The sequence below is a fragment of the Pogoniulus pusillus genome, chromosome 36, assembly GCF_015220805.1.
Source record: "Pogoniulus pusillus isolate bPogPus1 chromosome 36, bPogPus1.pri, whole genome shotgun sequence".
In the NCBI taxonomy this organism is placed as follows: domain Eukaryota; kingdom Metazoa; phylum Chordata; class Aves; order Piciformes; family Lybiidae; genus Pogoniulus; species Pogoniulus pusillus.
In genome coordinates this window covers 7,251,950-7,279,535 of record NC_087299.1, presented here as the reverse complement: position 1 = coordinate 7,279,535, position 27,586 = coordinate 7,251,950, and the positions used below count along the sequence as shown (strand labels likewise).

General features: G+C 54.9%; 1 protein-coding gene across 1 annotated transcript in view; it reads right to left on the bottom strand.

Annotated features, from left to right (window-relative positions):
- ACAP3 (ArfGAP with coiled-coil, ankyrin repeat and PH domains 3) overlaps positions 1–27,586 on the bottom strand; it is a 109,262-nt gene that overhangs the window by 33,774 nt on the left and 47,902 nt on the right. Inside the window, exons 2-10 of the mRNA XM_064171703.1 lie at positions 22,231–22,288; positions 17,775–17,894; positions 16,745–16,798; positions 4,926–4,984; positions 3,380–3,563; positions 2,270–2,314; positions 1,323–1,418; positions 916–990; positions 430–441 (exon numbers count right to left, since the gene is read on the bottom strand). Of these exons, the coding sequence (XP_064027773.1) occupies positions 430–441; positions 916–990; positions 1,323–1,418; positions 2,270–2,314; positions 3,380–3,563; positions 4,926–4,984; positions 16,745–16,798; positions 17,775–17,894; positions 22,231–22,288 (703 nt within the window). The remainder of the gene's footprint in view (positions 1–429; positions 442–915; positions 991–1,322; positions 1,419–2,269; positions 2,315–3,379; positions 3,564–4,925; positions 4,985–16,744; positions 16,799–17,774; positions 17,895–22,230; positions 22,289–27,586) is intronic.

Genomic DNA, 27,586 nt, shown 5'->3' with positions numbered 1-27,586 from the left:
CCAGTGCTCAGGTGGCAGCACTGATCCTGTGGCAAAGTTTCTGTGGTCTGCTATCAAAGGCATAACTTGGTAGATCACAGATTGCAGCAGGTTGGAAGGGACCCTCAGATGGCATCCTGCAGGCAGCAGGGACACCTCCAACCACAGCAGGGTGCACAGGGACACACCAAGGCTGAGCTCCAGGGCCTCAAATACATCCCTGGGCAGCCTGATCCAGTGTTTCCCCACCCTCACTGTGCAGAACTTCCTCCTGCTGTCCAACCTAAACCTGTCCTGCTCCAGTTCCAAGCCATTGCTCTTCATCCCATCCCAGCAGGGCTTTCTGAACAGTCCCTCCCCAGCCTGCCTGTAGGTCCCCTGCAGATACCCTGAGCGAGTGCTAACTCTGAGCACTGAAGATGCCAGAAGGAGATAGCTGTGGGTACTCACCTGCAGGAGGGTCTGCAGGAGCAAGTCAGCAATCCATGGAGAGAAGGGAAAGAAAAGAAACAAAAATCATTAGTTTGATGTTGATGTTTCTGCAAGCCTTGGATTTGGAGCCATTCCTAGGTGAAAGGGTTGGAAAATCAGAGCCCACATTGTGCAGAGAGAGAACCACAGAATGGTTTAGGCTGGAAGGGACCTCAAGGATCAGCCAGTGCCAACTCCCTGCCATAGGCAGGGACACCTCCCACTAGAGCAGGTTGCTCAAGGTCTGATCCAACCTGGTCCTGAACACCTCCAGGTTGTGGAGCACAGAAGCACCCAATGTGATCTTTGATCACTCTGCCTGCCAGCTACACCTCCCAGCACCCTCGAGGTTCTTATTCTCATCTCAGCAGCTTCTGCTCCTACTGCTCCAGGCTGTGAAGGACTAAACCTGCAAGGACCCTCACTGTGTGATCCAGACAAGTGCTGTTTGCACCCAAGACTCACCCTCTGCTGTATCAGTGCATGCTTGTGCTCCATCTCCCTCTTCTCCACTGCAGAGTCAATCACCAGCTGGTCCAGCTAAGGGCAGGTAGGACAACATGAGGTATAAAAGTCAAGGAGGAGCCTCCCCAGCCACTGTCCCTCTCTGCTGCTCTGCTCCAGGGTTCCACCAGCCCTACTTAATGCCATAAGCTGCCACAGGAGGCCAAAGGGCAGTTTGGGGGCACAATGAAAGTAAGCACAGCTCCTGGCTATCACCCTGTAGCACAGCATGGCTCATCCAACATGCAGGATGCTCTGCCCACACTCTGGTTGCCAAGTGTGGCAGCTGAATAGCAAAGAGGATGCCCTTTCAGGGCAAAGGGCTACCAACAGGCAGCTTGAGTCAGCCACGTCCCCTGGCCCCTCACCTCTGTGGCCAGTTTCTTCATGTAGGGATCCAGTTCATGGAGAAGGCTGTAGCCCTGCTGGAAGAAGGTGTACTGGGCATGCATGAAGGACAGCATCTGGGGAGGCAAAGAACAGCAAGGTTAGAATTGGTCCTGGGACAAAGTGACTGAGAAGAGTCCTTGTCACCCACAAACAGCTCTCTTCAAGCTCTAACCCTCTCCCTTCCCAAAGCAATCTGTGCATTAGCTTCCTCTCCCTCTTCTTTCTTCCTCTCACAACTCCTTAGCTCCCTCTTCTCCTTTCTTCCTTTCACAACTCCTTAGCTCCCTCTTCTCCTTTCTTCCTCTCATAACTCCTTAGCTCCCTCTCCTCCTTTCTTCCTCTACAGAATCTCACAACTCCTTAGCTCCTTCTTCTCCTTTCTTCCTCTCACAACTCCTTAGCTCCTTCTTCTCCTTTCTTCCTCTCACAACTCCTTAGCTCCCTCTTCTCCTTTCTTCCTCTCACAACTCCTTAGCTCCCTCTCCCTCTTTTCTTCCTCTCATAACTCCTTAGCTCCCTCTCCCTCTTTTCTTCCTCTCATAACTCCTTAGCTCCCTCTCCCTCTTTTCTTCCTCTCATAACTCCTTAGCTCCCTCTCCCTCCTCTCCTTTCTTCCTTTCACAACTCCTTAGCTCCCTCTTTTCCTTTCTTCCTCTCACAACTCCTCCCACCCTGCCAGGTTAACCCTGTTGTGAGCAGAAAACACTAGAAGCAGCATCCCTCAGCCCTGGAAGTCCCCTCCAGTGCTGGCCTAAGGAGCATATCTTGCTGGTCCTTCCTTCTCCTCTCTCATGAGCGTTATCTGCAGCCCCCAGAGCAGTCCCAGACAGCATCTCCAGTGCAGACCAAGGAGTCTGTTTGTTGATTCATGCAACCTGCAATGGAGTCACCAAGAACAGCCCCAGGAAACACAGAGAGCCCTTACTGCATCCAGGATCTCAAACTTCTTCTTGGCCTGCAGGACGTTGATCTGTGAAGGAACCAAGACAAGACTCTCAGCATCAGCAGCACTAAGCAGCCTGGCATGGAGAGAGCCCAGCAGCAACAACCTCTGCCAGCAACACACAAACCATTCAAGGACTGCCCCAGAAAGTTTGGTTCTGGAGGCAACTCTGCTGAGCTCCAGGTGGAATCAGAAGGGAGAGAAAAGGATCAAAGAGAAGAGATTTGTTGTAAATGCTGTGCAAGCCACAAAGTGTTTGGTTTGTGGTTGGACTTGGTGATCTCCAGGGACTCTCCCACTCAAAACAGGGCCAAAGAGAAGAGATCTGTTGTAAATACTGTACAAGCCATGAAGTGTTGGATTAATGCTTGGACTTGGTGATCTTCAGGGTCTCTTCCACCCAAAACAGAGTCAAAGAGAAGAGATTTGCTGTAAGTGCTGTACAAGCTATGAGGTGTTTGGTTTATGGTTGGACTTGGTGTTTTCTAGGGTCTATTCCACCCAAAACAGGGTCAAAGAGAAGAGATTTGTTGTAAATGCTGTGCAAGCCACAAAGTGTTGGGTTTATGGTTGGACTTGGTGTTTTCTAGAATCTATTCCACCCAAAACAGGGTCAAAGAGAAGAGATTTGCTGTAAGTGCTGTGCAAGCCACAAAGTGTTTGGTTTATGGTTGGACTTGGTGTTTTCTAGAATCTACTCCACCCAAAACAGGGTCAAAGAGAAGAGATTTGTTGTAAATGCTGTGCAAGCCACAAAGTGTTTGGTTTGTGGTTGGACTTAGTGTTTTCTAGGGTCTATTCCACCCAAAACAGGGTCAAAGAGAAGAGATTTGTTGTAAATGCTGTGCAAGCCACAAAGTGTTGGGTTAATGCTTGGGTTTGGTGATCTCCAGGGTCTCTCCCACCCAAAAGAGGCTCAAAGGAAAGAGGTCTGTAGTAAATGCTGTGCAAGCTGCAAAGTGTTGGGTCAATGTGTGGACTCCCAACCCAAGTGGTGTGTGACTCCCTGCAAGCAGACCGCTCAGCATCCTGCCCGCGACGCCTTGCTCCGGACCGCGAGCCGCAGCCAGAGCCGGGGGCACAGACACCAACCTGCAGCACATAGTCCAGAGCCAGGTGCCTGAAGCACTTCCTGGTGATGGTCAAGGTGCCAGTGGCCTCCTCCACCTCGTGAGGCTTGTGGCGAGGGGCCTGGGCGTTCTTCACCAGGGAGATCTCCATGTCCTCCCGCACCTTGTCGAACTGCTTCTTCGTCTCCTTGAACTTCCGCACGTCGCTGCAACACAGAGGAGGTCAGGGGCTGAGAATGGCTGCTGTGGCCCAGCCAGCACGCTGCTGGCACCAGCAGAGCAGGGCAGAGGGGCAACCAGGTGCACTATGGCCACTCCAGATGCCACCAAGATCCTAGCCCACCCCGCCAAAGCTCTGCTGGACTCTCTCCGGACTAAGTAGACTGCAGCAGAGGAGGCTGAGTGCAAGAAGGTGGGGATGAGGAATGGGAGGGGGGGGTCAGCTAGGGACCCCCACCCTCCATCAAAGCACACAGCTGCTGAGGGATTCACACTCAGTTGCCAGTTTCCATGCCAACCAGCTCCTGCATAGCTGAAGACCTCGGGTGCCTCTCTGACCTACATTCAGCTGCTTTGGGATCCTGAGCTGCACTGGGTACCTGCCCCGGGCAAACGCAGCACTGGCAGCAGACATGGCAGAGCAGCCACAGCAGTGACAGCCTGCTGGGAGCCTACATCAAAGGGACGAGGCTGTCCCCACCCAATTTACCTCCTGGGCCCAGTTCCTCTGCACCTCAGGTCTGCCATGTGCAAGTTAAGCATCCTGAACATGCAGCACTCTGCACCGCTCACACCAGGGCATCCTGCACCTGCAAGCAGCTCTGAACCAGGCTGGAGGCACAGCTGCACCCTCCACACAAAGAAGGGTCCTCCTGTCTGTCATCTTCCAGACAGATGCCCTGGTTACTCCAGAAGAGCAGGGCTGCTACGATTTTGAGTGACTAAACCACGATTCTGATGGACCTCAAAGTCATTTGGCTGCAAGGTTGTGACCTTCTGCAAGGCTGCCCTGGTTTAAGCCACTGCATGGAGCATGAGAGAAGAGGTAGAGCTGGCCCTGCTCTGCAGGGATCTGGACTCTGGGGTGTCTGACCTAGAGGATCTGCAGATGAACTTCACTGGGTGTTGGGATGATGCTCTGATCTGGAAGCTTGCCTCATGTCCAGCTTTAACTGAGGAGCAGAATGAAGGCATCTGCCTGACAAGCAGGTGACAGCGTGGCAAGGTGACAGCAACAGGCACCACTGCAAGGCTCCCAGAGCCCTGGCACAGGCTGCCCAGAGAGGTTGTGGAGTCTCCTTCTCTGGAGCCTTTCCATGCCTGTCTGGATGTGTTCCTGAGCTAGATAGGATTGTCCTGCTCTGGCAGGGGGGTTGGACTCGATGATCTCCTTGAGTCCCTTCCTACCCCTGACATGCTGTGAGCCTGTGATCACTTGAACCAGACCCTGTCCTCTGCCCTTCAGTGTTCTCTCCTGCAGAGGCTGCAGTTGGGTTTCTAGCAGACAGAGGACAGGTGCAGTGGGAGGTGAAGAAGCTGAGGACCAAAGTGGTGAGAGAAGTACTCACTCTTTCACAAAATTGTGCAGCTGCTGCCGGACAGACCTCTGAGCCTGGTCAAAGAGGATCTGAAAGACAAGGAAGGGAAGGCAAGATCAAACTTTTGCAACGTGGAAACATTAAGGAGGCAGAAAACCCATGAATGTCTTCAAGGAGATACAGCCTCAGAGACTCAGTGTTACTGCAGGGCTCAGGGTGCCCACGACTTACAGAATAACTTTGGTCTGTAGCAAGCAAGTCCTGGTCAACAAGACCAAGTGCAAGGTCCTGCAGCTGGGGTGAGGCAATGCCAAGCACCAATCCAGGCTGGGCAGGGACTGACTGGAGAGCAGCCCTGAGGAGAGGGACTTGGAGGTGCTGCTGGAGGAGAAGCTCAACAGCAGCCAGCAGTGTGCACTTGCAGCCCAGAAAGCCAAGCAGAGCCTGGGCTGCAGCAGCAGCAGTGTGGCCAGCAGGGCCAGGGAGGGGATTCTCCTGCTCTGCTCTGCTCTGCTGAGACCCCACCTGGAGTCCTGCATCCAGTTCTGGAGCCCCTGGGACAAGAGGGCTGTGGAGATGCTGGAGAGTGTCCAGAGCAGGGCCAGGAGGATGCTCAGAGGCTGGAGCAGCTCTGCTGTGAGCACAGACTGAAAGAGTTGGGGCTGTGCAGCCTGGAGCAGAGGAGGCTCCCAGGTGACCTTCTTGTGGCCTTCCAGGATCTGAAGTGGGCTACAAAAAAAGCTGGGGAGGGACTTTTGAGGCTGTCAGGGAGTGCTATATGAGTGGGGGGAATGGAGCAAAGGTGGAGGTGGGGAGAGTGAGGCTGGAGGTGAGGAGGAAGTTGTTGAGCAGGAGAGTGGTGAGAGGCTGGAATGGGTTGCCCAGGGAGGGGGTTGAGGCCCCATGGCTGGAGGTGTTTGAGGCCAGGCTGGCTGAGGCTGTGTGCAGCCTGCTCTAGGGTAGGGTGTCCCTGGGCATGGCAGGGGGGTTGGCACTGGCTGCTCCTTGTGCTCCCTTCCCACCCTGCCTGATTCTGTGACTCAAGCACAGGACTCCTGCACTGCAGGTCCCACAGCCCCCGGCAGGGCTCTGAACATCCCCGTGGCAGCAGACGCCACTATCATTTTCTTTTCGCAGGCAACGATCTGATCTCTCTCATTAAAACGTTCCCAATTAGCCTCACACCAACACAACCACAGACCGAAGCCACCCACACACTGCCAAGAGGGCAGTCCCGGACCACAGCGCCCCTGCCCAGCTGCAGTGCCTCCCTTCGCCACAGGAGGGCGACAGCGCCGAGGGAAGCAGGCAGAAGCGGAGGCGCATCGGAGCCAGCCGCACGCTGCCGGGCACAGGCAGCGCTCCCAGCAGAAAGAGAACCGCTGAGTGCCAGCGGCTGGAACGGACCTCCAAAGCTCAGCCAGTGCGACCCCCCTGCCCGAGCAGGAGCGCCCAGAGCCGTCCTTACAAGTCTCTTCAATTTTACTCTTCTGTCTGTGCCCAGCTCTGGGCTCCCCCAGTTCAAGAGGGACACAGAACTGCTGGAGAGAGTCCAGCACAGAGCCACAAAGGTGCTGAAGGGAATGGAACAGCTCTGTTAGGAGCAGAGCCTGAGGGAGCTGGGGCTATGCTGCTGCAAGAAGAGGAGCCTGAGAGGTGACCTCAGCAATGGTTGTCAATGTGTGCAGGTGAGTGGCAGGAGGCTGCAGCCAGGCTCTGCTGGGTGATGCCCAAGGACAGCACAAGGGGCACTGGGTGGCAGCTGAGGCAGAGGAAGCTCCATGGAAACGTGAGGAGGAATTTTTCCCTGTGAGGGTGCCAGAGCCCTGGCACAGGCTGCCCAGGGGGGCTGTGGAGTCTCCCTCTGGAGAGATTCCAAACCCACCTGGATGTGTTCCTCTGTGATCTGCTCTGGGTGCTCCTGCTCTGGCTGAGCTTTGGAGGTCCCTTCCAGCCCCTGGCATGCTGTGACTCTGTGCTTCTGTGATGAGGTTTTTGCAAGTTGCTAAAGATGTGATTCTGAGATTCTGTGATCTGTCCCTCAAGCAAATGGTCCCAAGCCCATTACTCTGCACCCTCTGCCCAGCTCATCTCCAGCACTCTCCATCTTCCACAAGGGCAAGGAAGCAGGTGAAGGGTCTAGAAAACAGATCTTTACCAGGAGCAGCTGAGAGAACTGAGGTTATTTAGCCTGGAGAAAAGGAGGCTGAGGGGAGACCTCATTGCTCTCTACAAGGAGGCTGCAGTGAGGTGAGGGTTGGTCTCTTCTCCCTAGTATCAGGTGATAGAACAAGAGGGAATGGCCTCAAGTTGCAGCAGGGGAAGTCAAGGTTGGATATTAGGACAAAAGAACCTATTTGCTGCAAGAGTGGTCAGGGATTGGAACAGGCTGCCCAGGGAGGTGGTGGAGGCACCGTCCCTGGAGGTGTTCAAGAAGCATGGGCACATGGCCCCTCAGGACATGGTTCAGAGGGCATCGTGGTGCTAGGTGACACTCCCCCAAGTGCCAGCAGACTCACACAGACACAGATATCCTCCCTACCTAGCATCTCCCACCAGCAGAGAAGCAGCTCTTGCTTCTGACAGCAGAGAGGTGCATAACTGCAGAGAGCACAAAGCACTCTGCATGGCAGCAGCAGCAGCAGCAGCAGCCTTTGGCTTCGGAGCCTCAGCCACGTTCATTCTGTGCACTGCTGCAGCCAAGGATGGAGCAAGAAACACGTCAGGACCAGCTGAGTATAAACAGCCCTGGACAGCCTCTAAATAGGAACAGATGCAAAGCAAGGGGGGCAGAAAGCAACCCCCAAGACCACCCAGCTTTGTGTTTGTACCAGTGTAAATTATTTACTGCTCCTGGCATCCATCCGCTCCCTCCAAGGCCACTCCAAGAGCCTGCTCCTTTCCCCAGCGAGCTCTGGGCATGGACAAGTCCTTCCCTCCACTCGTGATGGAACAAGCTGCCCACAGAAGCTGTGGAAGCTCCAAGCCTGGAGACATTCAAAGCCAGGCTGGATGAGGCCTTGAGTAACCTGGGCTAGGGGGAGGTGTCACTGCCCATGGCAGGGGGGTTGGAACTGGAGGAGCTTTAAGGTTCCTTCTGACCCAATCCATTCTAGGATACCATGCAGGGGTAGGCAAGCTGCAAAAAGCCTCCTGGTTCCCACTTGCACCTACATCTGGGAAGCTGGTTTCCACCAGGATGACAGCTTTGCTCAGGATCAGGAGAAGGAAGGAACAGGTTGGCTTTAGGAGTGCAGACAAGCACCCTGGGACACTCCAGGGAAGAATGGATTCCAGGGAACATAAAATTCAAGCCACACAGCTAAGTGGAGCTTCCTCAGCTTGATGAATTGCAAATTAGCTGAAGATGTCCTTGCTGACTTCAGAGGGGTTGGGCTAGATGACCTTTAAAGGTCTCTTCCAACCCACACCAGCCCGTGCTGCTGTGAAACCCAGACCTAAACATCAGAGCTGACAAATCTGCTCCTCACTGAAGCTGTTCAGCGAGAGGGAACCGACCTGAGGGTGAGCACATCAGTGGCATTCCTGTGCCCGTGGGACAGGCAGTGGGGCACTGATTCAAAGCCCTGCCAGGAGAGGGGAAGTGCACAAAAGAGGAAGAGAGGTCACAGATATACACACATATATAGCATAGAATCAGGCAGGGCTGGAAGGGACCACAAGGATCAGCCAATTCCATCCCCCCTGCCATGGGCAGGGACACCTCACACTAGAGCAGGCTGCACACAGCCTCATCCAGCCTGGCCTTAAACACCTCCAGGGATGAGGCTTCCATCACCTCCCTGGACAACTCCTGCCAGGCTCTCACCACCCTCCTGCTGAACAACTTCTTCCTGACATCCAGTCTGAATCTCCCCATTTCCAGCTTTGTTCAATTCCCCCCCCCTAAGTCCTATCACTCCTTGACAGCCTAAAAGGTCCCTCCTCAGCTCTCTTGTAGGCACATCTCCATCTCTGCTGTCAGCCCTCCTCTCCCCTGGTGCCATTACTCATGCTCTGAGCCCCACACCACTGTGATGTGTCCTCCCCTCCAGTCTGCACTGATTCACACACTGCAAGTGCAGAAAAGCCTGGAGAAGAGAAGGCTTGGAGGAGACCTTGGAGTGGCCTTCCAGGATCTGAAGGGGGCTACAGAAAGGTTGGGGAGGAACTATTGACAAGGTCTGGTAATGACAGGAGGAGGAGGAATGGGTTTGAACTGGGAGAGGGGAGGCTGAAAGTGGATGTTAGGAAGAAGTTCTTTGAAGTGAGGGTGGTGAGACACTGGCACAGGTTGAGGGTGGTGAGACACTGGCACAGGTTGCCCAGGGAGGTCGTGGAGCACAGAAGCACAGAATGGGATCAAAGATCACATTGGGTGCTTCTGTGCTCCACAGCCTCCCTGGAGGTGTTCAGGACCAGGCTGAATGAGACCTTAAGCAACCTGTTCTAGTGGGAGGTGTCCCTGCCTATAGCAGGGGGTTGGAACTGGCTGAGCTTTGAGGTCCCTTCCAATCTGGGGTGAGGGGACAGCAGGCAAGTTTGCTGCCAGCAGCATCTCTGCTCAGAAGCATCCTGTGACAGCAGCACTCCTCTTGTTGCCTCTTGATTCACATTCCCAGGGAGGATCACCAGGGGGAATGTTTTAAAGGGGATTCCTCCATTCAATTCTCAATGCAGAGTGAAGAGAGTTTGAAGAGCTGGAATGTCAAACAGGAGATCATCCCCTTGGCTTTTTTTCCTCCTTTCCCAGACTTACTTGGAACAAATCCTTTAAGATTTTCCAGACCAAATATCACCCCACCCTCTCTCTCTCTCTCTCTTTTAGCTCCCACCAAGACACGAGAAGTCCAGCCCATGACTCACACACATCTGTGCCTGAGGAAGGTCAGCATGGAAGAAGGGAGTTAAGAGCAGCAGAAGGCTGGAGCCTACATTTGACTTTCCCCCCACCATGGGTGTCTGAGCCAATGGGACAAATCCCAACTTGTGTTGGACAAGAGGCTTAGGAATTTCATCTCCCTAAGAAACAAAAGCCAAGTTCAGTGGCCCAGGATGGTCATTTCTGGAACTGCAAACCTAAAGTCAAGACCCAAAACATGAGATCCAAAGTGGGTACAGTTAGGTTAGATGTTAGGGACAGGTTCTGCACCATGAAGGTGCTGGAACAATGCAGCAGGTTGCCCAAGGAGGTGGTTGGGGCCTCAGCCCTGGAGATATTCAAGGTGAGGCTTGACAGGGCTCTGGGCAACCTGATCTAGTGGAGGATGTCCCTGCTGAGTGCAGAGGAGATTGGGCTGGATGAGCTTTGGAGATCCCTTCCAACCCAGACCATTCCGTGATGTTTGTCCCTGCCCTCTGTGCATTAATGAAGCTGATCACAGAATCATAGAATCAGGCAGGCTGGAAGAGAGCTCCAAGCTCCTCCAGCCCAACCTAGCACCCAGCCCTGCCCAACCAACCAGACCATGGCACTAAGTGCCCCAGCCAGGCTTGGCTGCAACACCTCCAGGCACACAGACTCCACCACCTCCCTGGGCAGCCCATTCCAGTGCCAATCACTCTCTCTGCCAACAACTTCCTAACAACATCCAGCCTAGACCTTTCTTTCCTTTAACTAGAAGGTGGCCCCAGAGTGCAGCACTGAGCTCCTGGTGCCTGCCAGACTGCTCAAACACCAAGGGCAGCAGCTCACTACATAATGCCATGCCACTAGGACACAAGGGCAGCAAAGTGTGAAGCCAGGAGGAGCCCAGCAGCACTGCCCCCACCAGATGGCAATTCTGCATCTCCAAATGGATGTCTCTTACTGGGGGAGTTGGATGCACCTGGACCCTTCCCAAGCTGCTGTCAGAGAATGCAGGTGGTCCAAGCAGCCCTGTGGAGAGCAGGCAGCTTGGAAGCACTCTCCACTTTCACTTCCTTCCCCCCTGAGCTCCACCACTACCCTCCACCCATGACATCTGCCATCTGCCTCACTGACTCATCACAGCTTGGGTGGCTTTGCTCCTTGTCAGCAGGAAATGCTTCCTGGCTCGCTCAGCAGAGCTACATCTCCCCTTGCAAGCTGCTCCTGCTCCTGCTGGAGGATTCCTGTGACGTAGCTGCAGTGGTTGATGGCAGACAGGAAGGCTTAGGACTTAATGAAGCTCAATGCAGAGCTGTCTGGAGCAGCCCTGATGAGGGCAACCTTCATGTTACATCAAGTACCTGGTGCTGCTGAACAAGAAGTGAAAGGGCTCAGCCAGAGGAACTCTGCCACAGCAGCCTCTCACTTTCTGATCACACTGAGATCAGGCTGCCCACAGCCTCCTCCAGCCTGGCCTTAAACACCTCCAGGGATGAGGCTTCCACCACCTCCCTGGGCAACCCCTGCCAGGCTCTCACCACTCTCACACTGAACAACTTCTTCCCAACATCCAGTCTGTCTCTCCCCACTTCCAGCTTTGTTCCACTCCCCCCCAGTCCTGTTGCTACCTGACAGCCCAAAAAGTCCCTCCCCAGCTTTCTTGTAGGCCCCCTGAAGATACTGAATTGGGCCCCTGAAGGCGAGCAGAGGGGATGGAGAGGATGTGCAGCCTGCTGGAGAGGGAAACGACAGCAACCTCAAGCAGAATCCAGCAGGACCTTTGGCTTTCCTGCTGATGTCGCTAGCAGCAGCTGCAGCGATGCCTCAAGAGGTCAGCATTGTCACAGCAGTAAGATGCTCCTTTGCAAGCCACCAAGCCCAGCTTTCTGGCCAGAACAACCTGTGAAGCCAGCTGGAAGGCCACTCTCCTGAGAGCAGCAAGCACAATCAGCCTCCCAGCTCAGCATGTCACAGAACCCTGTCCCCTGGGGCTGCGAGGGCAGTGCCATGCTCCAGTCCAGTAGTCAAGTCAAACACAACCAGCTAAAGACATGAGCCCCTTGACCCCTGACTCAATCATCATTACCTACAGCAGTTTGCCTGAGCCAGCCAACCTGTCCTGCCTCCCTGCAAAGGCACCCACAGCAAAGCAGCTGCCCAAGCAAGCCACACGAGGCAGTCACACACCCACCCAAGGCAGCAGCACAACCTCCTCCAGCACGTCCATGGAGGGGCAGCCACCTGCAGAGCAGAGTCCTGCATCACTGCTTGCTCTGCTTTCTGTCACCAAGCCCAAGCAAGAAGCCCACATCTGAGCAGGGAAGGGACAAAGCCTGTATCCAACTGTGGGCTCTGTGTCCAGTGCTGGGCTCTCTGTGTCCAACTGTGGGCTCTGTGTTCAGTGCTGGGCTCTCTATGTCCAGTACTGGGCTCTGTGTCGTGTTGGGCTCTCTGTGTCCAATTCTGGTCTCTCAATGTCCAGTGCTGGGCTCTCTGTGTCCAGTGCTGGGCTCTGTGTTCAGTGCTGGGCTCTCTGTGTCCAGTGCTGGGCTCTCTGTGTCCAACTGTGGGCTCTGTGTCCAGTGCTGGGCTCTGTGTTCAGTGCTGGGCTCTCTGTGTCCAGTGCTGGGCTCTCTGTGTCCAGTACTGGGCTCTCTGTGTCCAGTACTGGGCTCTCTGTGTCCAACTGTGGGCTCTGTGTCCAGTGCTGGGCTCTCTGTGTCCAGTGCTGGGCTCTGTGTTCAGTGCTGGGCTCTCTGTGTCCAGTGCTGGGCTCTCTGTGTCCAACTGTGGGCTCTGTGTCCAGTGCTGGGCTCTCTGTGTCCAGTGCTGGGCTCTGTGTCCAGTGCTGGGCTCTCTGTGTCCAGTACTGGGCTCTCTGTGTCCAGCTGTGGGCTCTGTGTCCAGTGTTGGGCTCTCTGTGTCCAGTGCTGGGCTCTCTGTGTCCAATTCTGGTCTCTCAATGTCCATTGCTGGGCTCTGTGTGTCCAGTGCTGGGCTCTCTGTGTCCAATTCTGGTCTCTCAATGTCCAGTGTTGGGCTCTGTGTGTCCAGTGCTGGGCTCTCTGTGTCCAATTCTGGTCTCTCAATGTCCAGTGTTGGGCTCTCTGTGTCCAGTGCTGGGCTCTGTGTGTCCAGTGCTGGGCTCTCTGTGTCCAATTCTGGTCTCTCAATGTCCATTGCTGGGCTCTGTGTGTCCAGTACTGGGCTCTCTGTGTCCAATTCTTGTCTCTCAATGTCCAGTGCTGGGCTCTCTGTGTCCAATTCTGGTCTCTCAATGTCCAGTGCTGGGCTCTCTGTGTCCAGTGCTGGGCTCTGTGTCCAGTGCTGGACTCTCTATGTCCAGTGCTCCAGCTCCAGCTCTTCTGAGCTCAGCTCTCTGTTGTCATCTGTTCCCCAAGGTTGCTTTGATGTTTGGGGTTTTTTTCCCCTCTCTGTGCACTCAGAGGAAGGTTGGAATGCTCTGGAGTGCTCCTCTACATTCAAGGTTGGATAATTTTGTTATTTTCACTTGGATTTTGCTGAGCTAACCTCAGGACATCTCTGGGCAACGTGCTCCAGCAATAAAATTCTAGAACAAGCTTTTCCAACTGATTTTTTTGGGTTGGGGAAGGGAGGGGGGGGGGCAGGGGAGGGGATATTTTCCCTTCCTTTTAACTGGTTCCAGTTGTACATACTGTCCTGTCCACATTCCCAAAGCACTGACAACTGCCTGGGAGCTGAGAACCTCAGACACAGATGATCCAAGATACACACCAGGCAGAGGCACACACAGAAGGAAACAGCAGAAGACCCTGAAAAGAACTCAGCTCATCGAACAGCTCAAGATGCAGCAATCCTTCCAGAGCCATTTCCTGCAGAGGAGGAGGTTCCAGCTCAGCACTAGGGGGAACTTCTTGCCTGGAAGGGTCTCAGAGCTCTGGCACAGGCTGCCCAGAGAGGTTGTGTGGAGTCTCCTTCTCTGGAGCCTTTCCAGGCCTGTCTGGATGTGTTCCTGTGTGCCCTGAGCTAGATTGGATGGTGCTGCTCTGGCAGGGGGGTTGGACTGGATGATCTCTTTGGGTCCCTTCCAACCCCTGACATCCTGTGAGCCTGGGATGTGCACCAAGGCAGGAGGCTGCTCCCCAGAGCCTGCATCTCAGCACAGTTCCTCCTTGTGCACGCAGCTGGTGCTAGGGAAATCCTGCCCTGGACAAGCTCTGAGTCACACAGAGGTGGGGAGCTGCCCCCCCCCGGCCTTGCTGAGCAGGGTGGGGTGCATGGGAAGGGTCACACCACATCAGCTGGGGATCTGACAGCTCAGGGGAGGGCTCTTCTGCTCGTTACTTGGCTGAGGTGAGAGGTGATAGGTTGGACTGGATGATCATAGAATGGATCAGGTTGGAAGAGACCTTGAAGCTCATCCAGTCCAACCCAGCACCCAGCCCTGCCCAATCAACCAGACCATGGCACTAAGTGCCCCAGCCAGGCTTGGCTTCAACACCTCCAGCCACAGCCACTCCACCACCTCCCTGGGCAGCCTATTCCAATGCCAATCACTCTCTCTGACAACTTCCTAACAACATCCAGCCTCTACTTCCCCCAGCACAACTTGAGACTGTGTCCCCTTGTTCTATTGCTGGTTACCTGGGAGAAGAGGCCACCCCCGACCTGGCTACAGCCTCCCTTCAGGTAGTTGTAGACAGCAATGAGCTCTGCCCTGAGCCTCCTCTGCTGCAGGCTGCACACCCCCAGCTCCCTCAGCCTCTCCTCACAGGGCTGTGCTCCAGGCCCCTCCCCAGCCTTGCTGCCCTTCTCCAAACACCTTCCAGCACCTCAACAGCTCTCTTGAATTGAGGAGCCCAGAACTGGACACAGCACTCAAGGTGTGGCCTGAGCAGTGCTGAGCACAGGGGAAGAAGAACCTCCCTTGTCCTGCTGCCCACACTGCTCCTGATCTTGGAGGTCTCTTCCCCCCTGGTTGATTCCATGATTCTGTGACTCTATGATTCAGTCCCTGAAGTGGCACTTTTGGCAGAGAGCAGGGGGCCAGGGGAAGCTGCACAGCTGGCGTGGCAGTGCTTGCAGACAGCCTTCTGCATCCAGGGGCTTCTGGCTGGGGCTCGCTTCCTGCTGGCTGCCCCAGCCCAGCCTCTGGCAGCGCAGCTGCGATGTGATCCCCAGCACGAAGGGGCAGCTTCTCAGGGCTTCATCTGCTCCTTGGCAGAGGGAAGCAGCTCAAAATCAAGGTTTGGCTTTCCCCTGCATGCTCACGCTGGTTTGTTCACCCTCTCCTCCTCCACCACCACTGCCTCTGCTGCACAGCTGTTTGCCCCCAGATCCCAGCAGCCCAAGGAGAGCTCTGTGTCCAGGACTTCTTTCCCCTGCTGTTTTCCACATGGGAGCAGCCTTCCCACCTGCTTCATCAACTCATTCCATGGACTTGCAGCTTCTTCTGCAGCTGCACGTGGCTAACTTGCTTCCCCACAGCAAGCAGCATGCCTAATGCTCTTTGACAAGGGCATGGTGGTATAAAAGTGGGTCAGTCCAGTGCTGGCACCCTGAAGCTTCCTGCACTTCACTTGTGCTTTGAGCTCCTACAGAGTTACAGACTTAAAATGGGTTGCTCTGGCATGGAGCCACCAAGCATAAAGCACCTTCCTATTCCAAGAGGTTTACAGATGCCATGGTTGGCTGTTTAGGTTGGAGTAAGGGTCAGGTTCTAACTCTTTGGGCTCTGTTAGTGGGATGCAGCCAGCTCAGGAGAATAGGCATTGTCTGGGCACTTCCCTCCTTTCATCTCAGTGCAGCATTAATGTGTCCTGTGTTATCTTTGAACATAGAGCTGCAGACAACAGCACTCAGCCTGCTCCCAGCATCAAGGGAACAACACAGCTCTTTTGGGCAAGGGAGGGGATTCTGCCCCTTGGCTCTGCTCTCCTCAGACCCCATCTGCACTCCTGGGGGCAGTTCTGCAGCCCCCAGCACAAGAAGGACTTGGAAGTGTTGGAGCCAGCCCAGAGTAGGCCACCAAGATGCTGAGAGGGCTGCAGCAGCTCTGCTCTGAGGACAGGCTGAGAGAGTTGGGGCTGTGCAGCCTGGAGAAGAGAAGGCTTGGAGGAGATCTTGGAGTGGCCTTGCAGGATCTGAAGGGGGCTCCAGGAGGGCTGGGGAGGGACTATTGACTGGGAATGCCAGGCTGAGGAGGAATGGGTCTGAAGTGGCAGAGAGAAGACTGAAACTGGATGTTAGGAAGAAGTTCTTTGCAGTGAGGGTGGTGAGACACTGGCACAGGTTGCCCAGGGAGGTTGTGGAGTACAGAAGCACAGAATCAAAGATCCCATTGTGTGCTCCTGTGCTCCACAACCTCCCTGGAGGTGTTCATGGCCAGGTTGGATGAGGCCAATCACTCTCTCTGTCAAGAAATTCCTCCTAACATACAGCCTAGACCTCCCCTGGCACAGCTTGAGGCTGTGTCCCCTTCTTCTGGCCCTGGGTGCCTGGCACCAGAGCCCAACCCCACCTGGCTACAGCCTCCCTGCAGGCAGCTGCAGACAGCAATCAGCTCTGCCCTGAGCCTCCTCTGCTGCAGGCTGCACACCCCCAGCTCCCTCAGCCTCTCCTCACAGGGCTGTGCTCCAGGCCCCTCCCCAGCCTTGCTGCCCTTCTCTCAACACCTTCCAGCACCTCAAAATCTCTCTTGAACTCAGGAGCCCAGAACTGGACACAGCACTCAAGGTGTGGCCTGAGCAGTGCTGAGCACAGGGGCAGAAGGACTGCCCTGCTCCTGCTGGCCACACTGCTCCTGAGCCAGCCCAGGATGCCACTGGCCTTCTCGGCCACCTGGGCACTGCTGCCTCCTCTTCAGCTGCTGTCAACCAGCACTCCCAGGTCCCTCTCTGCTTGGCTGCTCTCAGCCACTCTGTCCCCAGCCTGTAGCACTGCATGGAGCTGTCAATCAGTGCTTTCAGAAGGAGGGTGCCATCAGCACCCCAGAAGCCAAGAGGAAGCAGCACCTTACCATGTGGTAGTTAATCATTTCCTGCAGGCTGTCTCCAAACTTGTCGAGGCACTCCTGTGAAACAAGAGAAGAGAGAAAGGTGAAGAGTGGCAGTGCAGAGAAGCAGCTGCCCCTCACTCCCAAGGCTTCCACAGCTGACAGAGCCTCTCCCAAAGGCAGGGAAGAGCCATTTGGCAGGAGAGCATTTCCAAGCTGCCTGCCCTTGAAGCCACAGGCTCCCTGTCCCTCCCAGCTCAGTGCTGCAATCACCCTGTCTGCTGCAGCTCACGTAGCTGCTTGCTCCCCTTTCCTCAACGGCTGATGCTTGCTGACCTAGATTCCAACAACCTTCCCAGCACTGTGGCTTCTTAAAAGTCCACTTCTCCCTGCCAGCAATGCATCTCACCCTGGCCTTGCAGCTCTGCATTGTCACAACACAGCAGGGTAGGGGTTGGAAGGGATCTCTGGACATCATCTAATCCAAGCCCTTTGCTAGAGCAGGTTGTCCAGGAACACAATGTCCAGGTGGGGTTAGAATCTCTCCAGAGAAGGAGACTCCACAACCTCTCTGAGCAGCCTGCTCCAGGGCTCTGCACCCTCACAGCAAAGAAATTCCTCTTTATGTTTAGGGGAAAGCTCCTGGGTTCAGTTTGTGCCCTCTCAGAGGGCACCACTAAGAATAGCCTAGCCCTATCCTCTTGCTGAGCATTGAGAAGATGCCCTCCCAGGCTTCTCTTCTCCAGGCTCAACAGCCCCAAGTCTCTGTGCCTTTCCTCCTCCTCGGAGGACAGAATATTCCAGCATTAAGAGCTGCTTCTCAGTGCTCTTGGAAAGAAGAAAGCTACACAGCAGGGTATTAGTGACTTGAGCTTTGCCTGTCCCTGCTAACAGGGGCTCCAGCACCCTCCAGACGGTCTCTACCTTCCCCCAAAAAGAAAATCTCTTACTAAACGGCTCCTTGAACAGCATAAGGGTCTTAGATACCCTCAGATACCCTTAGATACCCAGGTCCTGAGCCCTGAGTGTGTCCCATGCTGCCTCCCAGACTCACCGAGATCATCTCATCCTTCTTGCACTGCTGCGACAGGTCCCGGACTCCGCTGACGAAGTGCTTGTTGGTGGTGATGTAGGCTTTGCCTGCTTCAATCATCCCACTGCAGAGCTTCACCAGCTGCACAAGGAGAGAGGGCTGAGTGGGCAGGGAGCTGACCACAGCCAGCTGGTCTGGGTCTGCACCCACAGCACAGCCCCAGAACAGGCTGTCCTTCGCCTTCCTGCCGTGGCTGCAACCAGCAGCCTTTGCCGCAGGTGGAGAGGCAGGGATGGACCTCTCAGGGTGTGTCACCAAGTCAGCATCCCCCTTGTCACTTCACAACCAGGCTGTCCCCTCAAGACAGATCAATCAGGGCAACCCATGTTACTTTTCTTCCAGAGGGTTTCTTGTTCATTCCATCCTGAGGCATCAGGACTGCAAGAAGAGGAACCAGGCTGCCCAGCTTGACTGGCCAGGGCTCTCTGCAGAGCTCTGCTACCCTCCAACAGCTCCACAGCTGCTCCTAGCTTGGTGTCAGCTGCAAACTCACTGCTGCTGGACTCAAACCCCTGCTCCAGATCATCAGTAAAGATACTGAACAGGACTGTGCCCAGCACTGATCCCTGGGGCACACCACTAGTGCCAGCTGCCAACTGGATGTGGCACCTTTCACCACCACTCTCTGGGCCCAGCCCTCCAGCCAGTTCTTGACCCACACCAGAGTGCCTCTGTCCAAGCCAGGAGCTGCCAGCTGTGCCAGGAGCTTGCTGTGGCAGATGGTGTCAAAGGCTTTGCTGAAGTCCAAGTAGACTCCATCCACAGCCTGCCCCACATTCACCAGGCAGGGAACCTGATCATAAAAGGAGATCACCCAGTTCCAACCCCCCTGCCATCAGCAGGGACACCTCTTACAAGCCCAGGTTGCTCAAGGCCCCATCCAGCTTGGATCTGAACACTTCCAGGCTTGGAGCCTCCACAACATCCCTGGGCCACCTGTTGTGGTGCTTCCCCAACCTCCTGGGGAAGAATTTCTTCCTAATGTCTGACCCAAGCCCAACTTCTACCAGTTTGAAGCCATCAGTCAGTGCCTGCCTTTGCAACAAGCCCCTCTCAGCCCTGCAGTGTGTCTGTCTGCTGCATGGACACACAGAGGCACAGACAGTGCAGCTCCACACAAGCTCTACTCTTCCACGCTCACATCCACTCCTGGCCACGTAGTCTGACAGAACAGCACTGGATGCTAACAAACTGCTGCTCTCCCATCCAAGCCCAGGGAAGAAAAAACAAACAGCTGCAGCTCCTGTCACATCTGGAGGCCAGACTTAACACCAGGGCTTTGGACAGATCCTCTGGAAAGGAAACCCAAAGCAGCTCTGCAACGTGGCGGCTGCTAGCACAGCCCCCAGCAAACCCTGCTGGCAGAGGCTGTGTCACAGGATCAGGCAGGGCTGGAAGGGACCACAAGGAGAAGCCAGTGCCAACCTCCCCTGCCATGCCCAGGGACACCTCACACTAGATCAGGCTGCTCACAGCCTCCTCCAGCCTGGCCTTAAACACCTCCAGGGATGAGGCTTCCACCACCTCCCTGGGCAACCCCTGCCAGGCTCTCACCACCCTCATGCTGAACAACTTCCTCCTAACATGCAGTCTGAATCTCCCCACCTCCAGCTTTGTTCCATTTCCCTCAGTCCTATCACTCCCTCACAGCCTAAAAGGTCCCTTACCAGCTTTCTTGTAGCCCCCTTCAGATACTGAAAGGCCATAAGAAGGTCACCTGGGAGCCTTCCCCTCTCCAGACTGAACAGCCTCAACTCCCTCAGTCTCTCCTCATAAGATCATCTAAGTCCAACCCCACTGCAACAGACCCAGGCCTGTGACCCTGCTGCTGGCAGTGCCCAAGCATGACAGGTCACCAGGGCACCTCTGCAGCAGATGGAGGCATGGCCTCAGCATGAAATCTCCACCCCTAGAACTGCTGTCAGGGCAGACACAGGACTGTCTGGGTTGGGAAAGCCTTCTAAGATCATCCAGTCCAACCCAGCCCCACCACTGCCATCAAACCCTGTCCCCAGGTGCCATGCCCACCTCCAGGGATGATGACCCCAGCACCTCCCTGGGCAGCCTGTGCCAATGCCTGACCACTCTCTCAGTACAGAAATTTTGCCTGATATCCAACCCAAACCTCCCCTGGCACTGTTAGAGACCCTAACTACCCCAGAGTATTGTTTTCATGCCCTCCTCAGCTGAAGGAGCTCAAATCAGTTTGCAGCAAAGCAACACAAAGGTGAGAGCCCTGAGGAGCTCCTGCACTTCCAGACCACCTCCTTGCTCCAGGACTGCTCCTGGCACACCAAGGGCTCTGTCTGAAGGCAGCAGGGGCAAAATCAGAGCAAGTCTCACCCCAGGCTTGGTCTTTAGGGCTTAGAGGAGAGCAGACAAATCCCTCTGCAGCTCTCACCAGCCAGACTAGTTAGCTGGTGCAGATAACCACTGCAGGCAGCTTGCTAAGTAAATAGGTTTTGTAGGTCACAGCACTGCCTGGGGCTGGTGACTCCAGCAAAGGCCATTTCCCCATCAGCTGCAAGAGCTTTCTCCCTCACTAGCTTTGGGAAGCCTCACAGATAAAAAGGCAGCAGTTCTCCTGGCTCCTTCCTTGCTCTCTGTTCTGGTTTAGGCATGGCTTGGCTGATGTCTCTCTCAGACACCAGGAGGGGTGAGCATGGAAAAGCTGCCTCCCATCATAAAGCCTCTGACTGAGATCCAAACTACCAAGTGGATGTGAAGCATCACCAGCAGCACAGCCAAATTGGTCCCTGAGAGGATATTTCCAATGTCAGATTACAGCTGTGGTGCACAGCTAGGCAGAACAGCAGACAGCAGCCACCACCACCAGCCTCAGCCTGGCCTGCCAAGTGCCTCCTGACATCCCTGAGCTGACACAGTGGTGCCCTTCCCACGGGGACATGGAACAGTTCCTACTCCACACAGCTTAGCATCACCAGCAAGGTGGTGGAGAGAGGACACAGCCTGACCTAAACCATTCTGTGGTTCTATCTGCCAGGCAGCCAGCAACAGAACAAAGGGACACAGCCTCCAGTTGTGCCAGGGCAGGTTGAGGCTGGATGTTGTTAGGAAGTTGTTGTCAGAGTGATTGGCATTGGAATGGGCTGCCCAGGGAGGTGGTGGAGTGGCTGTGCCTGGAGGTGTTGCAGCCAAGCCTGGCTGGGGCACTTAGTGCCATGGTCTGGTTGGTTGGGCAGGGCTGGGTGCTAGGTTGGGCTGGCTGAGCTTGGAGCTCGCTTCCAACCTGCCTGATTCTATGATTCTATGTGGGGCAGCTCTGTGCCCTGGAGGCCAAGAAGGCCAATGGGATCCTGGGGTGCATTAAGCAGAGTGTGTCCAGCAGATCCTCCTCAATCTCTACTCTGCCATAGTGAGACCTTATCTTGAGTACTGCCTTCAGTTTGGGGCTCCCCAGTTGAAGAGAGACAGGGAACTGCTGGAAAGAGACCAGCAGAGGGCTAAGGAGGATGATGAGGGGACTGGGGCATTGCCTGATGAGGAGAGGCTGAGGGACCTGGGGCTGCTTAGGCTGGAGAAGAGAAGACTGAGAGGGGATTGAATCAATGTCTATAACTATCTGAGGGCTGGGGGTCAGGAGGGGGGGACAGGCTCTGCTCACTGCTCCCTGGGACAGGACAAGCAGCAATGGATGGAAGCTGCAGCACAGGAAGTTCCAGCTCAACACAAGGGGGAACTTCTCTCCTGGAAGGGTCCCAGAGCCCTGGCACAGGCTGCCCAGAGAGGTTGTGGAGTCTCCTTCTCTGTTCCTGTGTGCCCTGAGCTAGATTGTGTGGTCCTGCTCTGGCAGGGGGATTGGACTGAATGATCTCTTCGTGTCCCTTCCAACCCTTGACATCCTGTGAGCCTGCCTATGGCAGGGGGCTGGAACTGGATGATCCTTGAGGTCCTTCCAACCTATACCACTCTATGACTCTGTGACCTGCCCTAGGTGATCCTGCTCCAGGGGGGGCTCGATGATCTTTTGAGATCCCTTCCAGCCCTTAACATTCTGTGATTCTGTAAGCCTGCCACAGCAGAAGCAGTGCCAGAGCCCTTGAGGTCCAGGAGCAGAGGTGCTCAAGGCCAGGCTGGACAAGGCTTTGAGCAGCTTGGTTTAGCAGAAGGTGTCCCTGCCCATGGCAAGGGGGTTGGAACTGGATGATCTTTAAGGTCCCTTCTAACCCCAACCACTCTGATTTAGTGATTCAGAGCAGACCTTGGTCCTCTGGCTGCAGGAAGGAGGCTTGACTGCTGCCTGGCAGCAGAGTGAGACATGATCCTCTTGACAAGGCCAGTGTGGGCTACAGCAGCTTCTGGGCAGTCTGAGATGGGCTCACTTCTTAGAGGAGACTTGGTGGGGGCCATACTCCAGTCCCTCTGCCACCCCATGTGCCAGGCTGTCCCACCTTACCTTATCAAGCTTTGCTTCTATCTCCACCACATCTGTTTCCACTTCATCAATGGTTGCCCTGCAATGACAAGAAGAAGAAACCCTTAACTGATTGTGTGTGGTGATTGGGAAAGAAGCCAGGAATTCCCAGGGGAGTAAAGAGCAAAGGGACTAAGGTATATGTGGTGGTGGTGGGCAGGAAGAGGGATTCCCATATCCCATTTGGAGCTTCCTGGTACTGTGTGGGGTTGGGATTTACCCAGGAGAAGGATCACATCTGGTCAGGAATGGATTTCACAGGGCTAGGAAAAGAGGTGGGCATTAAAGCATGCCCACATCCCACTTTGGAGCTTCCTGCTGCTGTGTGAGGTGAGGATTTACCTAGGAGAAGGATCACATCTGGTCAGGAATGGATTTCAAAGGGCTGGGAAAAGAGGTGGGCATTAAGCTGTCATCTGTTGGTGTGATGGAGGAGTTCAGGTGTGCTCTGGGACCTTGGTGGCCTCATTCTGCTGCTGCAGGCAGTGCTGTTAATTGGCAGCAATGCCAAGTGACACAGAAATAAGCATCACTGCTCCTCAGCCTTTGAGACTGTTTGCTTCAGGACCACCAAAGCCCATTCTCTAGGCTCTGATCGTGCCAGGGGTGGGGAGATTCAGCCTGGAGGTGAGGAGGAAGTTGTTCAGCATGAGAGTGGTGAGAGCCTGGAAGGGGTTGCCCAGGGAGGTGGTGGAAGCTTCATCCCTGGAGGTGTTTTAGGCCAGGCTGGCTGAGGCTGTGGGCAGCCTGCTCTAGGGTAGGGTGTCCCTGGCCATGGCAGGGGGGTTGGAACTGGCTGCTCCTTGTGGTCCCTTCCAACCCTGACTGATTCTGTGGCTCTATGATTCTAAGTCCTGAAGGAACCATCAAAGTGTGCAGCAGCTCTGTGCTCCTGAGGCTTTGGTGTCCCTGGTGAACAAAGACAGTGACTGTCTGCACCCAGGGACATGCTTCTAAGAGAAAGAAGGATAAAGTCAAGCAGAAAGCCCCCAAGGTCCCAAAGCTGAGGTCTAAATCTGTGCTGAGGAAGGCTTCAGGCCAGCAGCGTGGAACCTGTAGGTACCTTACAAAGGGGACAGAGAGCCAAAGCAGCACAGCATGCTCAGCATCATCTCTTCTCAGCCTTCTGCAGTGGGAAATGTGCTCAGCACCTTACACAGGTGAGAGCAGTCCCCACCACTTGCTACTGTCCTGGGTAATGCAGGTGGAGCAAAGCAGACACAGTTTGTCCTGAGCCCACACTGGTCTCAGACACTGTGTCTGCTGTCTCGTTGAACCTAAACTGGCTGCACAGTCAAGAACCAGGATGGAACAGCTCTAACTTCCTTCCAGAGGCTCCTTCCCTCCCCTTCCACTGCTCCTTTGTCCCAGATTGACAGCAGAGGAGGTCTCCTCCATCCATGGCCCCTTCCACTAAAAATTCCTCCCAGCCTGTGGTTTGACCACGCTGCCCTCAGGCAGGGAGGGCAGAAGGGGGATGCTGACCACTTTTGACCCTGCTGCTGCCCTGTCCTCATCTGGTTTCTTTTAAGAAGAGAGTCTAAAGGAGAGAAAGGAGTAGGTTTGCTGCAACATTCTGCAGCTCTGCAGAGCAGCAAGAAGCACCAAACCCCTGCCAGGGGTGTCTGAGGGAAGGAGGTGTCTCTCTGCTCCCTCCATGCAACAGCTCTTGAAGTCATCTCAGCAAACAATACTCCCTACCTCTTAACATAAGCCAAACATCAAACCCAGAGGAAGCCAGGCTAGGTTATTAATCACCATTATATATGGGAGAAGACAGCCTGGAATCTGCTTTCATTCCAAAATTCCAGATGGAGTCAAACACAACTCAATGCCTACAACTGGCTCCTCTGCTTCCTGCCGTGCAAGGAAGGACAAAGACAGACCCACCCAGACGTTTGCTACCTGCTGAGCACTTGAAACCAGGCACATTTGCCATCCCTTGCCTCACCCCACGCATCACTTCTCTCTTCCTAAGCCCCTTGCTAAGCAGACAGCGTTGCCCTGGCACAAAACCCAGTGGAGAAGATGCTGAGGCCACAGCTCCAGACACAGATTTCACAGACACCCTCCAGCTAGAGTGAAACAGGAGTGCAGCTGATTGCTCTGCTTCTGCACAGAGCAAGCCCTGGGCTCTCTGAAGCTGCAGTAATACAGCAAGGCTGCTCAGGAGCATCCTTCATCCCTGGCCTTCTCCTGTATCCTTAAGGAAGCTGGCAAGAACCCAGGACAGAGCAGGCAAGACTTGAACATCTCTGCTATGAAGAAAGGCTGAGAGCCCTGGGGCTGTTTAGTCTGGAGAGGAGAAGGCTGGGAGGGGATCTGAGCAATGTCTACACATATCTGAGGGGTGGGTGGATGTCAGGATGAAGGTGCCAGGCTCTGGTGGTGCCCAGTGACAGGATAAAGAACAAGGGGCACAAGCTGGAACCCAGCAGGTTCCACCTCAACATGAGGAGAAACTTCTTTGCTGTGAGGGTGCTGGAGCCCTGCAGCAGGCTGCCCAGAGAGGTTGTGGAGTCTCCTGCTCTGCAGACATTCGGAACCCACCTGGATGTGTTCCTGTGTGACCTGCCCTGGGTGATCCTGCTTGGGCAGAGGTGATCTCTGGAGGTACCCTCCCACCCCTACCATTCTCTGATTCCATGCATGCTCTAAAGGAGCTCATTTTCCAGCAGCAGCCCCTCAAAGCTGCAGACAGCTCCAGAGACTGAATCTGTGCCCAAACCTTTCTGCAGAGGCAGGATTTGCACAGTGAAACAGCTCCCCAGCAAGGGCTGAGTTTTGTGCAGAGCCCCAGGGCTGACTTTGTTGCAGTTGCAGGGCACTCAGCTTCCCTTACGCCAAGGACTGGGGACAGAGTGGCTGAGAGCAGCCAGGCAGAGAGGGAGCTGGGGGTGCTGGGAGAGAGGAGCTGAAGAGGAGGCAGCAGTGCCCAGGTGGGCAGCAGAGCCAATGGCATCCTGGGCTGGCTCAGGAGCAGTGTGGGCAGCAGCACAAGGGAGGTTCTTCTGCCCCTGTGCTCAGCACTGCTCAGGCCACAGCTTGAGCGCTGTGTCCAGTGCTGGGCTCCTCCATTGCAGAGAGATGTTGAGGTGCTGGAAGGTGTTTGGAGAAGGGCAGCAAGGACACAGCCTCTCCTACCAGCCAAGCACCTACCAGGCTGGATTCCTGCCTGCTCACTCAAGCCACACAGCCGAGGATGTTGCAGACAGAAGGGTCAGACAGCAGATTGATGCCATTAGAGGATGAGGGTCTCTGTTTCAGCACAAGGGAAGTGTCATTCCCTGTTCCCTCGTCGTGCTGCAGTGCCCATCTGACCTGGCATCCCTCTCCTCTCCTTCCCAGTTAATCTGTGGGAAGAATGGTCCCCACACCACTGGGCAGCAAGGGACTCATCCAAGAAGCAGCTCTTGCTGCTAAGCCCCTTTGACAGCTCAGCAAAGGTTGTTTCAGAAGGTGCATTTAACACTTCAGAGGCTTGCAAATTCCTTCTGACTGCTTAGCAGCAGCTTAGGAATTCCTTCACTTCTCAGTCCTGCTGCAGCCTTCCTGTGGGACAACAGCTCAGCCAACAAGGAGCTTTCATAGGACTGCTGCTGACTTCATTCCAGAGGAGGATGTACAGCCAAGTATCTGCTCCCCAGTGAGAGAAAGCTCAGCTGTCAGCAGGGCCACCTTCAGCACAAACAGCCACAGGGGTACTTCAGAGCCTGGAGTTTCCCTCACAGGCTTTAGAGGTGTCCACTTGCAAGCACTGGAGGAAGATGCAAAGCCTCAGACAGCACAGAAGGGAATGGGGAGCTTCTAGAAGTGTTGAGTGTCCTGAAACACAGACTGCCCAGGCTGCAGCGTGGCTGCAGGGCTTTGCAGTGGCAGAAAGCACCACCACGAAGCTTTTAGAATCATAGGATCAGGCAGCGTTGGAAGGGACCACAAGGATCAGCCAGTTCAGCCACGGCCAGAGCCACCTCACACTAGATCAGCCTGACCACAGCCGCATCCAGCCTGGCCTTAAACACCTCCAGGGATGAGGCTTCCACCACCTCCCTGGGCAGCCCCAGCCAGGCTCTCACCACCCTCATGCTGAACAATTTCTTCCTAACATCCAGCCTGAATCTCCCCATTTCCAGCTTTGTTCCATTCCTCTCAGTCCTATCACCCCCTCATAGCCTAAAAAGTCCCTCCCCAACTTTCTTGCAGCCCCCTTAAGATACTGAAAGGTCACAATAAGGTCACCTGGGAGCCTTCTCCTCTCCAGACTGGACAGTAAGAAAAAAATCTTTTCCCAGCAAGAGTGGTCAGGCACTGGCATGAGCTGCCCAGGGGGTGATGGAGTCACCAACCCTGGAGGTGTTCAACAGTCGTTTGGATGTGGTGCTTGGAGCTATGGTTTAGGATGGTGCTTGGAGCTATGGTTTAGGATGGTGCTTGGAGCTATGGTTTAGGATGGTGCTTGGAGCTATGGTTTAGGATGGTGCTTGGAGCTATGGTTTAGGATGGTGCTTGGAGCTATGGTTTAGGATGGTGTTTGGAGCTATGGTTTAGGATGGTGTTTGGAGCTATGGTTTAGGATGGTGTTTGGAGCTATGGTTTAGGATGGTGCTTGGAGCTATGGTTTAGGATGGTGCTTGGAGCTATGGTTTAGGATGGTGTTTGGAGCTATGGTTTAGGATGATGCCTGGGGCCATGGTTTAGGGGGGTGCTTGGAGCTATGGTTTAGGGTGGTGCTTGGGGCCATGGTGTAGGGTGGTGCTTGTAGAAGAGGGTTCTGGGTTGGACTTGGTGATCCTGAGAGGCTTTTCCAACCTGAATGGCTTCGATTCTGTGACTCTGTCCTTTCAGTTCTCTGTGCCACAGCAACACCAACCCAGGGCCTTCCTCCAGCAAGCCAGAAAGGCAGATTCTGGGCAGCCCTTTCTTTGCTTTCCTCCCAACGCTTCTTCCAACCTCTTCCCTTCAGCAGCCCTCTGGGAGCATCCTCTAGAATCCAAACAGAAACCTAAACCCTGCCATCAGCCAGCCTGAAAATGAAATCCTGGTGACTCATTCTGCAAGCGCAGAGCCCCTTGTGCCCGGGGCGCTGGCCACGATCGATCTGCTACCAGCTCTTTGAACGCACAGCCAAAGACAAACCAGCAAAGACAACAACAGAAGGAAGCTTCTCTGCCTCTAGCAGAGCCCTGCCCGAGCTCGCCTCCAGCACGCACGGCTGCGCCGCTCAAACGGCAGCCCGGCTGAGCCGGGGGGCAGAGCCCCTGAAGGAGATGGAATCATTAAAGAGCTTCTTGCAGGCTCATTTTTGGGTCCTTTCTTCTTTGTTTTTTTTTTTTTTTCC